This window comes from Microtus ochrogaster, unplaced genomic scaffold (genome assembly GCF_000317375.1).
Source record: "Microtus ochrogaster isolate Prairie Vole_2 unplaced genomic scaffold, MicOch1.0 UNK5, whole genome shotgun sequence".
Taxonomy (NCBI): Eukaryota; Metazoa; Chordata; class Mammalia; order Rodentia; family Cricetidae; genus Microtus; species Microtus ochrogaster.
In genome coordinates this window covers 33,326-50,227 of record NW_004949103.1, presented here as the reverse complement: position 1 = coordinate 50,227, position 16,902 = coordinate 33,326, and the positions used below count along the sequence as shown (strand labels likewise).

At 53.5% G+C, this 16,902-nt stretch overlaps 1 protein-coding gene across 1 annotated transcript; it reads left to right on the top strand.

The window, feature by feature from the left end:
- The first annotated feature begins 2,596 nt into the window (after positions 1-2,596).
- Mxd4 (MAX dimerization protein 4) lies at positions 2,597-16,642 on the top strand. The gene is made up of 6 exons (XM_005365898.3): positions 2,597-2,807; positions 2,889-2,988; positions 6,069-6,098; positions 11,459-11,573; positions 12,686-12,848; positions 13,329-16,642. The coding sequence occupies exons 1-6, from the start codon at positions 2,744-2,746 to the stop codon at positions 13,484-13,486; spliced, it is 630 nt and encodes a 209-aa protein (XP_005365955.1). The 5' UTR covers positions 2,597-2,743; the 3' UTR covers positions 13,487-16,642.
- Positions 16,643-16,902: the final 260 nt, after the last annotated feature.

The window sequence follows — 16,902 nt, the reverse complement described above, 5'->3', positions numbered from 1 at the left end:
TGTGTGTGTGTGTGTGTGTGTGTGTGTGTGTGTGTTGTGTTGGGGAAAAGGATCAAGCAGCTCTTCTCCACAATAGACCAAAAGCTCATTGGTCAACCCTCCAAATGAGGTGTTAGCCTCATTCCTAGTCAGAGAAACTGAAGTGGGGGAGGCCACTAGGGAAAGGCCAGGTAAACTGATGACTTGCAGTCCCTGATCAGGTACCCAAACCTGGGGGAGGCCCATGTCCTTTCTCCTAGGTGATGCTGGGTTCCCCACCAGTTTGTGGAGGAAGACAGGGTTGAGGACTTGGCAGCAATACTCTACCGAGAGTGGAGGGGTCTGCCTTCTTACTCCCCCCTGGCCTTCTCTAGGGGAGCCTGGCAGGTCACAGTAAGGCCACATCTACCTGTGATGAGGTAGAGGGTCTTGGTCAGCCAGCCTGCTGCCTCTTCTTCCTGAATCTTGGGAACTTGGGGTACAGATGAATACAGGCACCACTGGGGCCTCTGCCCCATTTCATACAGTAAAGGCCATGGGTATAAAGACCCCTCTGGTCTACATGGAACCAGCTTGCCCTTTGCACTTGCAAGCCAGTTCCTGTTCTAAGCAGCGGCTTCCTGATCTCCCCTGGGGATCCAGCTCATTCTTCAGCCTCCATGAGCAGCAGGCCTGCTGCCACTAAGACTCCTCTACAGCTGACCTCGCTTACCAGATCCCTACTGACCACTTCTCCCAGCTTTTGCATTCTCTCAGAGAGGGAGAGCCCTTCTGGCACCGGAAGGTTCTTTGTCCTGGGTGCAGCTGGTGGGAGCTAGTGTCCTAGGTTGAGATTAAAAATTTCCCAGACTGGGAGGCTGTAGTCACCCTTGTGCTCCCCTTCAGCACACTGGAACATCCCGTCCCGGCAGCAGGAGGCAGCAGGCTAGGAAGTCTTCCCTTAGCACTTCGAGACAATTCACCAGCCTGCCAAAGCAAGGGATGCTGCCCCCTCCCTTGCTAAGTTCAGGGCTCCCAAAGCTCAGCATGGCTCTCAATGCTCCAAAAGCATCCTTCTCCTTCACAACTCTGGGCAGCCCTCCAGACTAACCGGTTCTGTCTACCTGGCCCTGGGGTGACTGTGGGGCTGGTCCAAGAGGCACCTCAGCCAACACCAAGGGGTGCTCTTAATGTCTCTATAGGACTGTTTATGGCAATGAGGTTCCTCACTGGGTCTTGCAAGGCTCCATCCCAGCACCTGTTACTCTTAATCCCGCCCTACAGGTCAGACATCTGTGGCTCACACCCAGGCAGGGAGGGAAATAGCTCTGGTTTCCACATTCCCAGATTGTTAACAGTCCTGAGTAACCAGTGTGGGAGCACCGATCTCCACGCTTCTATTCCAAGAGGACTCTGCAGGTTTCCTTATCTGCATATCGGGCATAGGGAGATCCACAAGGAAGTGAGTATCATGCATCCACCTTGGTCCCACAGTAAAGGGTAGCATTAGTAACTTTTGCTGTTGGCAACAGTAGCCTCCTTCTATTTTAGAGGAGGTTTTGTGCCAAAGAACTCTCCAGCCTAGTGGTCTATCCTCAACCTTAAAAACCAGAGAGGACTAGAAAGGGGTGCGAGGAGTAGGTACAGAGGATGATGTTAGGCTGCCCATTCCCCGTGCATCTATATACCAACCAGAGGGGGCCAGGTCATTGGGCTTAGGTCAGTCACACAGCCAGGAGCCTGCAGAAGAGCTCGCCTTCTTGTCTGACACCAGCACCTGGTTATTGGAACGGCCCTACCCTCAGACCAAGCACCACAAACAGACTACACTCCGGGATCCCCCTTGCTCCTGGCAGCAGTCAGGTGACCGTTCTTTCACTCCTGATGGCCACCGGAAAACTAACTGTTCCTTCCTACTCTGGGTTTGGCATTTTCTGAGAAGCTTTTAGATTCCAACCGTCTGCATCTCCGTTCCAAGTTTTAGCCTTCCCTGAAGCCACTATTCATGCGGGGGGGGGGCAGGTGTCATTTGCAGTCCTTTAGCAAGATCCCAGCTCCTGCTCCATTCAGGCCCCAAGCTGGGTCCTCCACCGAGACTGTGGTACAGCTGACCCCGAGCAACAGGTCGTTGCGCACGACGTGCATGGCATGACAAAGCGCTGGGGCGCGTGTCCGCAGCGCATCCTGCGGAGTGTCTCCCGAGACACGGTCCACGTCCTCCTGGCCCCAGCGTAGCCCGGGCAGCGGTCCCACCGCGCTGTGCTTCCTCTCGGCAACGCGTCCTGCCCCGGCGCCCTCATTGGCCCCGCGCCCCGTGGCCGGCCATTGGTCCGCGGCCGCAATTTACATAGACCTATCTGGCCCAATCGGTGTGCAATACCTACTTAACATGCACGACGGCCGCCAGTCAGCGAGCACCGGGGCCGGGCCACCACGTGCTGTTGCTAAGCTTGGGCTTCTAAATTGTTACTACTGGGGCCAGCCTATCCCAGCCAAGCTTCGCATCTGTCAACATTCTCAGCCCTGCCCGAGGCGTTCGGCCAGTCACCATTGGCCAAGGCTGGCATAGGACCCGCCCCCTAGGCCAGAGCTCCCACACCGATTGGTTGTGGCGACCGCCGCTCGCCTTATGTGTCAATTTGAGGGCCCGAGGCGGAGGGTGGCGGTCCAGCGCTGGAGTCCGCGAGTCGGACTGGTGTGCCGCCAGGCGCGGGGCGTGCGGCGAGCAGAGCCGGCAGGAGCGCGCCGGGCAGCTGCCGCCGCCGTCCCGTGCGCGGGCGGCAGGATGGAGCTGAATTCCCTGCTGCTGCTGTTGGAGGCGGCCGAGTACCTGGAGCGTAGGGACCGAGGTAGCCTGCACCCCTTTGTGCCAGGGTGGGCGGGCGGCGGGCGGGTGCAGGGGGCCGCTGACCGCACGGTCTGTCCCGCAGAGGCCGAGCACGGCTACGCCTCCGTGCTGCCCTTCGACGGCGACTTCGCCAGGAAGAAAACAAAGACGGCCAGCCTGGTGCGCAAGGCCCCAAACAACAGGTACCGCCCCCACCCCCCACCCCCGCGCGCTGTGCCCAGCCAGCTCGGGCCGGCCCCGCCCGACTGTCCCCGTCCTCTCCGCGTCCCCAGCGCAGTCCTGCGCGCACCCGGGCGGCCGGCCTGGAGGAGGTGCCGGCCCCGCCCGCGCGTCGCCATCTTCCCGCGGCCGCGCCTCCCGCCGCCGTAAACAGTGCCACGCGTACAGCGTCCGCGCTCTCCCAGAGTCGTTCTGGACTTTTCCAGACTGGAGAGGAGCTGTCAGTTGGTTGTCGGCCGCTGTTCCCCACCTAGGGCCGAACTGGGGACTCCTCCCTCCCTTGCACTTCTGAAGCTGGCCTTGCTCTTAGGCCCAGCACCTTACCCCCCTCCCTGGATACCCACAGGTCCAGCACAGACAACTGACAGGGAAACTCCTAACTACAAGTGCAGGGCTGGAGAAGAGCTGCAGGGAGCTATTTCTACCAAGAGTCCCAAGGCCCAGCTACTCCTCTCTTTGCCTTGGCCTAGTACTTGGAGGAAGCCCTGAAGTTGGGGTTTAGGCATGGCTAGGACTCCTAAGGGTTCCACCCTCCTGGCTGCAGTGGGGATCATGGCACACCTGACAGTGTCTAGGGGTCAGCCTTGGCCCAGCCACTCCTGTGTGGTCAGTCTGGGAGCTTCCTTGGCAGGCTGGGGGCTTCAGGGGCCCCTGGCAGAGGGTGCGGCTCATTCCTGTGGCCTGCCTGTTCTTGGGAAACAGAGAGCCTGGCACAAGGACCCATTTTTGTGGTGTCCTAGGCCTGGCAAGTAATTGGTTGGATTTCCAACTGCCTGAGTCGCAGCCCTTGGTCTTCTGCTTTGAGCAGTTGAGAGGGACATAAGTGTGTTGGAGGCCCTACTGCCCCAGGTTTCTACAGGGAGATGGTCTGGTCCCTGATTCTGTCTGCCCAAACCCTAGGTCGGGAGTTCAGGTTCCTGTGGCATGGAGTAACCACAGGTAATAGAACCTGTAGCAGAGACACTCAAATGCTTCTGCCATATACACACGTAAGCAATCTGACCTGGTCTTGTAAAAGAAGCCTTATTTGGGGGGCTGGAGAGATGGATCAGCAGTTAACCCAGCAGAGGACCTGGTCTCAATTTCCAGCGCCTACATGAAAACATACAACTGACTGTAACTCCAGTTCCAGGGTACTTGACACCCTCACACAGACACACATGCAGACAGAACATCAATGCAATGCACATAAATAAAAAATTTACTAAGAAGCCTTATTCTGAACTTCATTTTACAACAGAGGAAACCAAGGCATAGACAGATTGAGTTACTTGCCTAGGGCCCACTTAACCACCTCTGTCCCCTGTTACTGGATGTGTTCCTAGGCTTCCTCATACTGCTGGGATGGAGACCTGGGTGTAAGGGGCAGGGGATACAGAGGGCATCCCTGACTTGGACTAAAGCTTCCTTGGACAGAATGTAATCCCTCAAGGCCTAAAGCCCTAGGGGTGGCAGGCATAGCTCTTCCCTCCCCAGTCACTGCTCAGTTGAGAAGCTGGGATCCCAGATGTGGAAGGGCATTTCTGAACCTGTAAGGCTTTCTGTGCCTTGGCACATTGAAAGGCAGGCTTGTGGCTAGCCGGCCAGGGCGAGAGGAGGTAAGGACAGAGCAGCTCAGTGATTGACATGGACTCTGTGTAGGTCGCTGATGGCCCCCAGTGACTCCGTGGGAGGGGCCTAGAGCTAGCCTTTCAGAGTCTCATTCTTTGAGGTGAACAGAGGGATCAGATCAAGGTGGTGCCCAGACAGCACCTGGCACAATCGTGGCCTCTCCTCAGGCACAGGTGCTTCTAGAACCTGCGTGACAAGCTCCCCTACAGGATCTCTGAATGCAGGGAGAGTTCCAAGAAAGGCCATCCCCCATGCTGCTAAGGAGTGGCCTTCCAGTCCAGGGTTGGGAACCAAGACAAGGGTCATCCTTTGGTCAGGAGGTGGGGGACTGCTCAACACCGAAGGCCCCTGCTGATCCAGCCTCCTGCACAAAGTAGCAGTTGAGCTGCAGTGTGAACTGAAGGCCCAAGGCCAGTGAGCAGCTTCTGTGCAGCCTTCTTGGCTCTGGTTGGCTCATGGGGGGATCCTGAGGTGCTGGTCCAGCCCTGGTGACTAACAGGTCTTTGAAGACCCTGGGAACTGCACAGTGGAGCCCAGGAATCAGCAGGAATTGAGGGAAGATGGTGACCTTGTACCCTAATGGTTTCAGTAGACAATGGGGCAGGCAGAAAATAAACACTTTTTGGTGAAAGATACTAGATCCAAGATCTGGAGCAGCAGCAGCAGAAGGAACAGGTGGGCAGTGGCCAGCAGAAACACAGGGAGGGACTTGGTCTGGGTGTGTCCTGAGCTTTCCACTCATTTGTGCAGCAGGCCCGGGACCTAGAAGCCCTTGTTGGCTTGTGGCATTCCCTTAGATTTTCAGTCTCTTGGAAGCCCGAGTAGCCCCTGTGGTGTTCAGAAATCTGTTCTGATCTGAGTGAGGTTGGCCAGTGGGGCTCAAGCAGTCAGTCCCTGGAGTCTCCTGGACTTGGGGTGACATGTTCTGCCATAATGCAGCTCCTGAGAGAAGTGGGAATGGCCATCTTTTGTGTTCTGCTTTGTACCCACAGGCCCAGAAGCATCAGTTTCCTACAAATGCCCCTGTGAAGTGTCTTGGGTGTTCATATCTGTGCGACAGAGTGGCCGTGGGAGGACAGGATCATCTTGTCTCCTGAGGGCCTGGCCTTTGTGACACATGCTCAGACTGCCACTGGTTCTCTGCATGGCTTGTGTTGCATATAAGGACACAGCTGGCCTGAGAGAAAGGGAAGCAGAGAAGGAAGGTGGCTGGGCACCTGCGAGCCCCAATTCTCGGTTTAGCATGGGCTTATCCTAGCCTTTGGTAGGCAGCTGTGCACCTGCCCAAGCTCTCAGCATCCAGAGATATCTTGGACCTAGACCCTCCTAGCCACTGTGTGAGGGCTCCTGGCTCTCTACAAAGAGCCTCTGTTATTTGTGCCCTGGTTGTTAGGCCTTGAAGTGAGCCCTGTCTTTCTATCTCTCTAAACAGGTCTTCACACAACGAACTAGAAAAGCACAGGTAAGTGGCATCCCCATTCCCATGCAAGCTACTGGATGTGACTACCCCCAACCCCAACACTGAGGGGGTGCTTTCGCTGCCCTGGCCTGTCTGGGTTGCCAGGCTATGCTCTAGGCTCTGGAAAGATCAGTTCTAGAATCTGTTTTCATGCATTTTAGATTGGCAGGCAAGAGCTTGGCCCAGGCCCTGTTCTTTGGCCTTTAGCCTGGGGTCAGAACTGGTGGGTACCAAAGACTCGAAGCTCAGCTCCTTGCACTGGTAGCACTCTGACTTTGCTCCCAGAAGAGGACTTGAGTGTAATTCCGTGTGCCTAAGCCCCTTTGGTAACTGTTTCAGCTCTCAGTACAATGGCCTTTGTAGCGTATTCAGCCCTCACCCTCACCTCTGCTCTTCGGGGCCTGCTTTCTAAGGAGGTGTCGTGCTCTGCATGACTGGGAGAGCATCCAGAGGGCAGCAGGCCCAGGCACTCTCCCTGCACCCTGGCTCCAGTCAGCTCCTGGGATGGCTGGTGGCCCCTGAGGCTGCTTGTCATTTGTGTCTTCCCTCTGTCAATATGACACGGTGTGGCTGAGCCCTGGGGGGGTGAGAGGCGAAGGGGATACTTGTGACTGCTAGCAGCAGCCCAAGAGGATGTAGAGGTATTTTAGGCCAGGCAGCCCATAAGCAGTAGCCCTGATGCAAGGACCAGGGATAGCCCCTGAGAGACACTAGGCAATAGCTCCGTCCTGACCTCTGCACCTATCTATAGAATGGACCAGTTCTGTCTTGCCTTCTTGGTGTTTAGGGGGTGGGGTGTGTAACTCTGCATCCTAGATGAGCCCTCCTGGGTGCACTGGGAAGGTCTGGAACCCAGCCAGTTCTTTCCCTCCCCCCTCTCCCATGTCTGCGCCCAGTGCAGCGCCAACTTCCGCTCTCCCGGGATTCAGGACTCTGGTTGGGGCGGGTGACTGGGCAGGGACAGAACACCATGTTCCCAGAGGAGATGCACTTCCTGCACTGGCTGTGTGTGGTTGGGGGGTTCCCAAGGGGCCAGGCCACAGAGATGGAAGCCAGCGTGAGGCAGACTTGGGGTTGCTCCTAGGTCAGAAGAGACCAGCCAGCCTTGTTCAGACCTAGGCACAGTATCCTGACCTATAGTGAGGGCTTCCCGGAAGCGGTGTTTGGGAGGATGGATAGGAAATATCATTGAGGGAAGCATGAGTAGTAAGGGTATGGAACCCTCTAGGAAGGGTTGACCTCTGGCCTCTGTAGGCATCCATTGACCTTGGCCTTGATCTCTGCCATCTTCCTCAAGCCTATAGTTAGAATGGGTTTCATGGAGGCCCTTAATTTAAGATGGGCTAAAAGTGATTCGGGCATCCTGGGTCTCTCTTCCACCAAGCTTAGGGTAGGGTCTGCCTACCTAGCTAATCAGGTCATAGATGTAAAGAGCTCTGAGTAGCCCACAGACCTAGGGCTTGGGCCCTGGTAGGGACATCAGCCATGGCTTGCTGTAGCTGGCCTGAGATAGATGCCAGGTGTTCCTGGCTGCTGGCTGAAGGAAAGGCTTGAGTGTTGTCCCGAGGAAGGAAGGAAATACCTGGCTAGCTGCCCAGCAGGCCATAAGAGGCATACCCTGGACATGGCCTTCACTGGAAGTGTCCTTCAGAGAGACTCAGGTAGGCCTGTGGGACTTCCCCTTTTGGAGCTTTGAATAGTACTCAGCCAGCAGTAGGCCCACTACCCCTGTGGGTCAGTAGCTCTGTTAGAGTGGCCAAGTCTAGCACTTGCTGCTGACCTCAGGACCTGGCAACCTTCCTAGGCTCAGCTCTAGTCTTGGGTCTTAGCTAGTATTGGTGAGAGCCCTAGATGTTCTTCCTGACCCTTAGCACTTGAGTGTCCCAGTATGCTCAGAGCACAGGCAGGTCTAAACCCTTAGCTAGGCCCCTAGCCCCTAAACTAGGCACAGAGATGGTTGTTGAGCCTTGACATGCTCTTGCATGGCAGCCAGCAAGTGCCTGATGCAGTCATGTCAGGAACATGCTTGTTAGCAACAACAGAAGATGGTGATACATAGAAGAGAGTAGGGTCCCCTTGTCCACGCCACTGAATGTAGGAGAATTCCTCACTGCCATTTTTTCTAGTAACCTGGCCTGGAACGTACCTCTGCTATGCAGTCAAGACTCTGACAAACGTGTGCTAGGGAGTCCTGACATAGAGCCAAGCCCCCTCCCCCCCACCCCAGCCTTGGCCTTTGAGGAGTAGGGGTTTTCAGTGAGAAGTTAGGTGTGGCTATGAGAAGAGATGGGCCATTGCCGATACTAACGCAGGAATTCTAGGGGCAGTTCTGCCTCCTTTAGAAGCACAGGGGTTTAACAAGTTTGGGATGCTTAGGGATAACAATGAGGTGCTGAGTCTGCACTACAGTGACTTTAGGGAGGATTTGGTGAGGTCCCAGAGCATCCTAGACTCTAGGACTGTGGTGCTCAGAATAGGTGGTGGGAGGACCTTCTGCACGTGTCCTCAACAACCATAGGCTTACACCAGGGTATGCACTCTTCTGGGTTTGGGTTGATTTATTACTTTTACATTGCTTGTGTATGATCAGATGACTTTTATTCATCTCTCGAAGAAATACCTTTTTCTAAAGTATTATTCGTGAACTCCCTGTATCCCCCTCCCAGAGACCTTATCCTGATCGCTCAGAGCCCCTGAAATGATAAGGGGCCCTTGTTACCCACTATCCCTACCTGGGTCCTTCACCCAATACCATGGAATGCTTCAGACCTGTGTCCATGTGTCCCTAGCCTCCCTGACTCCACTCCAGAGCCTGTAGAGACCCACAGCCATACTTCCCAGGTTCCCTCTGACCTGAGTGTTGTTGAGCTGAGTCTTCAGATGCCCAGGGATGGTTCTGTAGCACCCAAACTCTAGATGTAGAAGTACCGGTCAGCGATATGGGCCAAAGTCAATGGTGATTCTCCCACAGGAACTGTAGCAGGTCCCCATGTACTGTCCAAGTAAGTTCCAGCCACCTCCTTACATTCTAGTTGGTACAAAGGAGAAAATGAGCATCTGCTTGTTTGCGTTTTCATTTCCTGACTGCGCATGGGATGGAGTCTGTTTTCATGTTAGAGTTGCCCTTTGTTTTCTGCGACTTGCCTGTTTGTGTCCTTTGCTCATTGTTATATGAAGGCAGTACTCTATTTTTGATGTGTATGAGCTCAAAATATCACTAATACTAACTGTTTTGTCTTTTATATGTATTGCAAATGCATTTCTACTGTTATTTGTCTTTCAGCTGTGTTTCTTTCTTGTACAAACATGTCTTTCTCTGATTGTAAAACTAAATGTGGGGTTTTTAAAACATAGAAAACCTGGAAAATACATTAGAGCACAAAGCTAAAGAAATAAACGTTGCCAGCCGCATCCCTGGAGATGCCTGCTTCCCGTGCTTCATTGTGTTCTGTGGAGTCTCTGTGTGCGTCTGCTCTTTTTTATTTTTTAAACAGAAGTGGGTCACTTGTCACATATGTGGTTCTGTATCCTAGTGTTTTCACTTGACACTCATGCACTGGAAAGATAGATACACCAAAAGATGACAGTGTGGTCATCTCTGGGACAGGGGACTTAGGAATTCCTTGTTTCTTGTCAGATTGCACTTTCTATCAATTACCAAAAAGCCATTGCCGCTGACATGATTAGATAATGGGTTGTGTGAATTGCTATCTGCTGTGTAACAAGTATACCTGGTGAGAAGGGTCCTTGGCTACTTCTCCTGTCAAATCCCAATGGTGGCTTCAGGACACCTTCTCTGCTCCCTAGCCCAGCTCTGTTTTCTAGTCCTTTCAATTCCTAGGGTTGGATTCTCACTGTGCTGGAAGCAATGATGCTAAGATCTGGACTCTGGGCAGGTAACCATGTATGCAGTAGTATGGAGCCAGAAATCTGTCTATGTATGGTGAGATTGAAGATCCTCTAGCCTTGAGGTAGAGTCAGGGGCTTACACACACTCACACCCGGCCTCCTAGCTAAGCCCACTCTAGTCCTGTATCTAAGAAGTTCTTCCAAAGGTCTAATTCCAGTTCACCAAAAGGACCTCTAGGCCTTAGGGTTCTTGGCCAGGATGCTAGACAGGAAAGTGCTTTGTTAGCAATGAGTACAGTTTTAAAGGCATAATGGCCATGGGTGAATTCCCCCTACCCCATGTATGACTGTTAACATCTCTCTATGGTCTCTTCCTGTATCCAACTGCTCCCTTCTCTGTCCAAGAGATGTCTGTTCCTACATTCTGCCTTCCAAGGTCTCTTAGGATTGAGGGAGTCTGTGGGGATGACTGGGGAACAGATATGAAAAGTAGACTTTCAGCATGTGCCACTCTTTTTTAAATTGAAAATAGATTTTTTTTACACAATATATTCTAACTATGGTTTCTCCTCCCATTTCTTCCTAGATCTTCCCTACCTCCCCACCATCCAACTCCACACACACCTTCTTTCTCTCTCTCTCTAGAAAACAGACAATCAAATTAAAAAACAAAACAAAACACTGTTAAAGAGGAATATATGTGGGCACTGGCCATGTCAGGCCAGTTGGGCAGCAGGTTTCCACAATCCTAAATAATTTCTGTCCTTGACTTGAAGTTGGCCCTTGTAAGAATGTGTCCAAATCAAGCCATACTGACTTGGAAAGCACTTTGACTTCCAGTAGGCCCTGGCTAGCTCTATAACTGGGCATCTCTCAGACAGAACACTGGTTTCCTACAGCTACTGTCAGGTGGGATGTGCAGATGCAGCAGCAGTCCCTGTTACCACGGTAATGTCAGAGATAGCCTGTGGAGTTGAACTTAGCTGCACCCACAGACCAGGCAGCAAAGCTCTCCAGCCTGTGAACAAGTACTGTGACTATGGTTCCAGTTTTGTGAGAAAATAGATCCACAGAAATGGGTACAGGAACGGAAGTCTGGAATGGTGCAATTTCCAGTGAGACCACAAACCAGCAGAGAGAACTGGTCCTCGGCCTCCCTTGACCTTATCAACTCATGCTTTTACGAGGACAGGAGTGACTAGAGCACACTGTGCAGGGCAGAGTCTTAGGCCCCATGGAACCACAAGGACACCATATCCACAGAGGTACCTGTGACAGGCTACTCCTGAGGGGATGTGTTATCCAGACCAGGAGGGAATTCCTGGAGAAGAAGATAGATACTCGAGCCCCGAGGCAGAGTCTGGGGCAACTTCCAGGTCAAGAGGCAGGCCTGCAGTAATACTGGGGCCCATGGAGGGGCTTGGCTGGCCACTTCTCACCTTCTGCCAGCCACATCTGTCATAGTTCTGTGGGGTTTGCTGCCTAGCTTGATAGTCTGTCTCTGGCTCTTTCAGACGAGCTAAACTCAGGCTCTACCTGGAACAGCTCAAGCAGCTGGTACCCCTGGGCCCGGACAGCACACGCCACACCACTCTGAGCCTCCTGAAGCGTGCCAAGATGCACATCAAGGTAAGCATGCTGTGCCCTCTGCTCTCCAGCCACCCTGATGTCCCCCAAGCCATCCATTGGTTCAGAGGACCTGGAGGTGGGTGGTGGAGCCACCTAGCAGGTCCTTGTCAGGAATTTAGGGGGAGACCCAGCAGAAGCTGTTGGTGGTGTGGAGGCTACATGCCTTGTGTTAGGTTCTGTTGAGTGGTGTTTGGCAGGGAGACAGTATGGTTGACTGTACAGGTCAGGTCTCAGGCTGGTTCAGTGTTATAGATAATTCTCTGTAACACTGGATTGTGAAAGGGCAGCGGCTGGAAGGAGAGGTGGAGTTAGGAGAGGGGCACAGTGCCATTGTATGCCTTCATGGTCAGACTGGGAGTCGACAACATCTAGGGAGTGAGAAGAGTGGTAGAGACTTCGGAGTTGGTTGGGACTAGGATAAGGGGGATATACCTGACGCAGTCTCCTAAGGCCTTCAGACTGACAGTTGCTTATTTAGTGTTCTTGGGACATTTGGGTCAACCAGGGTAGGTCTTTCCTGTCAAAAGGGCTCCTCTGCTTTATAGATGTGGACTCACAGGTCGGGCGTCAGTAGCTTTGAAAGTTATGTCCAAGGCCCTGGGGTTTTAACAGAACAGCAGTGTCTCAGGTGGCCCCACACAGGAAGGTTTACAAAGGTAGGAAGGTGTGTGCCTTAGAGATACACAAGGCCTGCTTGCAGGCGTCCTCCGTACCATTTCCCCACTGCTCTTCTATGCTCAGATGCTGCAGATACCCAGTGAAAGCCCAATCTTGGGCAGGTGGAGCTCTCATGAGTAGGGTTGGAGGGAGGGGCCTGCCAAAGTTTGGATGGCACTGTACCACGTCTTGAGACCCATAAGTGTCTCCACTTCCTGGGGCTGGCCAGCAACACTGGGCATTCTACAGCTAGTTAACAGGCTAAGAGTGAAAGGCCAGGCTGAGTAGTCACCTTGCTGGGGTGAGGAAGGGCATATTAAGCCTTTGGGCGTCTGTGGTTCTGTCTAGCAAGTCATTTTATTGGTAAGGATCGTGCCTGTAAAGCTTCTGTATTTATACCCAAGGGCAGTTATTCCATCTTGGCCATGGACTCACAGACCACCCTCTATCCCTAGAAACTGGAGGAGCAGGACCGAAGGGCACTAAGCATCAAGGAGCAGCTACAGCGGGAGCATCGCTTCCTCAAGCGACGCCTAGAGCAACTATCAGTGCAGAGTGTAGAGCGTGTGCGCACAGACAGCACTGGTTCTGCTGTGTCCACGGACGACTCAGAGCAAGGTGAGTGCCCAGGCATACATGGTAGGAGCTCGGACAGCCCAACCCTGGCCTCTGGGTATGGGTATCACCAAAGTTCCAGGGGGACAAGGAAGCACCTAGGGAGAGAGTGATGTTGGTGGTGACAAGGTGCCCACACCACCTGAACTAACTGCTGGCAGTACTACGATCATTTCCCAGCCTTGCATGAAGAAGGGGTGGGAAGAAGACAATGAGGCACAGAGGTCATGACCTGACTATGTGAAGGCAGAAGATGATTCACCTCTGGTCAGCATGCTGCAGAGTCTGGGTTCATAACCCAAGACTTTGGCTGGAGCCATCCTAGCATCTTCCACCTCAGGGTTCAGAGGACCTCCCTTATCTTTCCCCAACCCCAGCCTCCACTTCCATAAAAGGGAAACATGAGCTCTAACTTGGAAGGGAGCCCCAGTCTGGCTTCTTTGGAAGGGGCCACCCTGACCCATCCTCTCTCTGTTCTCTCAGAGGTAGATATAGAGGGCATGGAATTTGGCCCTGGGGAGCTGGACAGTGTTGGCAGCAGCAGTGATGCCGATGACCACTACAGCCTACAGAGCAGTGGCTGCAGCGACAGCAGCTATGGGCACCCTTGCAGGAGGCCTGGCTGCCCTGGCCTTTCGTAGGCTCCATGTCCTTTGCTTCTTGGCCCACCTGCCTGCCCACCTAGCCAAGTGTCTCAGCCTTCCTGCCTCCCTTAACTGAAGCCAGCCTCGTCATGAGCCTACTGCTGTGCCATTCTCGAAGCTCCAGCTGCTGCCTGGTCTGCCCGCCTCTGCCTGCCCGCCCTTTGGTCAGGACTCAAACTGCCTGCCCCTTCCCATAGGGCAAGAGCCCAAGCAGGGAAGTAGGGTGAGGCTCTCACATCTGAAGCCCAGCATAGTCGCCCACAATCTGTTCTCAGATTCCTAATCATTCCAGAAGTATTAAATGTCATTGCTGCAAATCTCGGCAGGATCCGTGTAGGGGCCTTAATGACCACCATGGGGAGCTTGAACCCCAGCATCGGATCTCAGGAGAGAGGAGTGAACTGAGAAGGAAGGAAAGGAAGAAAGAACGGAAGGCAGGCGGGCGCAGCTGTCCATCCATTCATCTGTCCATCTACCTGTTGGTCCACACAGGCTCCTGAGGTGTGGACAGAGGGATTTGTGAAGGGCAGGGTTTGGGTGAGCATTTGGAGCAGGTGGGTGGGATCCTTTTCCTTGGTGTCAGGAGCCAGGGGGATGCTCTTGGGGGTCTGGCTGGACCATCTCATACCAACTTGGGTGGCTTATACTCTATTAGGATCACCAGATGTATACACACACCTAGGCTCACACCCACAATCACATACACACAGACACATGGACATCAGAGAATGTATGTCCTGAGATAGTTGGCCTGAGGTCACTTGGAAATGATGGCCCCCAAGCCTGTGCTTGACTCTCACTCAGGCCCCTGCTCACCTGTGCCAGCCCAAACGTCTCTGTCTAGTTTGCACAGGAAATAGATAGGGCCTTTCTTCCTGGCAGGGGACTGGAATAAGCTGGGTGGCAAGCTGAAACCACTGGGTCCTCCAAACTTTCTCATCTCCCTTTCTTAAGAAAAGAAAAAAGAAAAAAAAGTTTGACAGGGAGCTCCCAGAAGGGGCCTCACAAGTCCTGCCCAGGGCAGCCTCAGCTGGCAGAGGCTTTACCCAAAACACAAAACAGAAACATTTTTAAAAAGAGAAAAAAAGCTCTGAAGACTAGCCAAGGGACATGAGTGTGTGCCGCCTCTATTTCCTGTATGAGATTTTTGTACTCTATTTTCCTAGCCATTGTTGTGTCCTTGTTTGCTGAGGGGTGGGAGCGACCCAGCGTCTCAGGGACCCATCCTCTGTCATATCGTCATAGTGTGCCTTGTGTCCCTTGTTTCACCCCACCCACTGCCACCAGCATGTTCCTGTGGCTTATGGGATGCACCAGGCCTACTGGCAGGTGCCCCCTCACTGCTTTCCCACAGCGGCAGCCTCTTGGGAGGAACATATGCGTGCCTGTGTGGCTCCTGTGGCTGAGTTTTGTATCCTGCAGGGCCATGACCGGCCTCCAGTGGTGCCTCCCTGGTAACTGGCCGGGTGGCTGTGCCTGAAAGTTTGGGGACAGCAGGCCTACTGGCCTGGGACCTTTTCTCTGGCCTTGGCAAGGACCTGGAGCATCAGCCATGGGCAGCTGACAAACACAGTTCTTCTGGAGGTAGTGCAGACCTGGCTAGGAGGCTTCCGTTGGCCTTTCAGTGCTAGAAGTGCTCTAAGGGACACCACATAGCAATATTTGGGTCGTGGCCATGTGCTGGCCCACAGCGGTGCCTGCCACCTCCTCTGGTGCATTCGTAAACAATTTCCAAACTGTGGGGAAAATTCCTTGTTTATCTTCAGTCATGCCAGCGAGCATCCTAGGGTGGGTGGCCTACTGATAGGCAGAATGGAGTTCCTGGAAACAGCTCTGGCATAGAGCCTGCCCCAGGGGTAGTCAAGACGACAGGTAGAGAGCAGGCCTGGGTAGGAATCCATGGACTAGAAGGATAGCCAACATCTTAGTAAGCTGGCTCCCTGATGGGTACTCACAATGATATGTGGGCAGCAGGCCTGGGTAGGGTCCATGGACTAGAAGGATAGCCCACATCCACATCTTAGTAAGCTGGTCCTGTCGACATTTCCAGCCCACTGGGCATCAGTGTCTACCCAAGCATGTCTCCTGGGCACTTGTTTTGAGCACGCCCACCCTTAGCACAGAACAGAGCAGAGCTATGTTTAAAGCTCTTGATTCAGGGCTCCTGATGTGCCATGAATTCTTATATCATCAACTCCCTTCTCTGTCTCCAGCACCTTAGAGTCTGCTTCCACCCTTGCCAGCAGAGTCTACTCCTGGTGACCAGACTGGCCCCCGTGGCTGAATTTTATGGCAGCTCTGCCCTTTGCCTTTTCAGGCTATGGTTCCAATGTAGCCTGGGAGTTGGCCTTCTCAGTCACCCAGGGGTGCTAGCCAGCTGCCCCTCCTACTAGCAGACATGTGAGGGGTGGTCCATAGGCATGGGGGCTGGTGCTAAGAGTTATATATCCAATACTCCTTCTCCTGCTCTCTACCGTTTGTACAGTATGGCCACTGCTAGTGGTCATAGGATTCAGCCAAGGCTATTGTGTGTCTGCAGAAAGAAATCTGGACCAAAATAGCTGCTGCTCATGTCCTCCACCTGCACCTGACTATGCGAGCCATGTGGTGCTCTGTAACAGAGTCTGGATCTCCGGGCTCAGGCTTGTGTCCCCTTACTGGGAGGTGGTCCAGATGTACCAGACCAACCATCCTGGTTGCAGGCCCAGCTGGTCTAGCAGGAGAGGAGACAGAGGTTATGTCTCTTTATAGGCCCTAGGCCTGCCTCTGCAGTCCTATCCTGCAGGTGCTTGAGCCTGCCTTCCTAGGCAGAGGGAGTTGTGCACCAAACTGTGGCTGGACAACCCCTACCCTTCTGTGCCCAAGCCTTTCCTGCCTCTGTTGGGTCAGTTAGCTTACCACCTCTTGTGTCTGCACAGAGGGTCTTGACCCCAGGCCAGCAAGCAAGTTAGCTCAGGCCTCTAAACTAGGGCACTAGGGCAGGTTCCGTGCCAGAGTATGTGACTACACAGGGGGTCTGGTGCCAGTGCAGTGGGTGAATTATGAGACCTGAGCTGCGAAGTGGAATGGGACCCCCCATCCCAGCTGTCTAACAGATGGGGCTGTGCTGTGTCATTCTGTCATTGTAATATAAATACAGATTTTTATACCTCATCTTCTGGTTTCTAGTTCTTTCTGTCTCCTTGCTTTTCTTCTTTCCCTCCAGCTTCAGCTAGAGGGCCTGACTCACTGGAGCTTGGCTTATCCTGGCCTTTGGGAACCGGCTTTCACATCTGCTGTTTCCTGGCCAGATCCATAAGTCCACCAGCCTCTCCGTGAAGACCTGGGTAGAAGGACCACACACCCTACTCTGCCAGGTGTTCTTGTTGCTGGTCTTGTAGTTTTACCCTTTTGTGGACTAGGACACTGTGGGT

What these genes read in the sequence shown, in the direction of transcription:
- Mxd4 (XM_005365898.3), top strand. Translation starts at nt 2,744, where the DNA reads ATGGAGCTGAATTCCCTGCTGCTGCTGTTGGAGGCGGCCGAGTACCTG. An exon ending in CGCAAGGCCCCAAACAACAG is followed by an intron (nt 2,989 to 6,068) that starts GTACCGCCCCCA and finishes CTCTCTAAACAG; the next exon opens with GTCTTCACACAACGAACTAG. An exon ending in CACGGACGACTCAGAGCAAG is followed by an intron (nt 12,849 to 13,328) that starts GTGAGTGCCCAG and finishes CTGTTCTCTCAG; the next exon opens with AGGTAGATATAGAGGGCATG.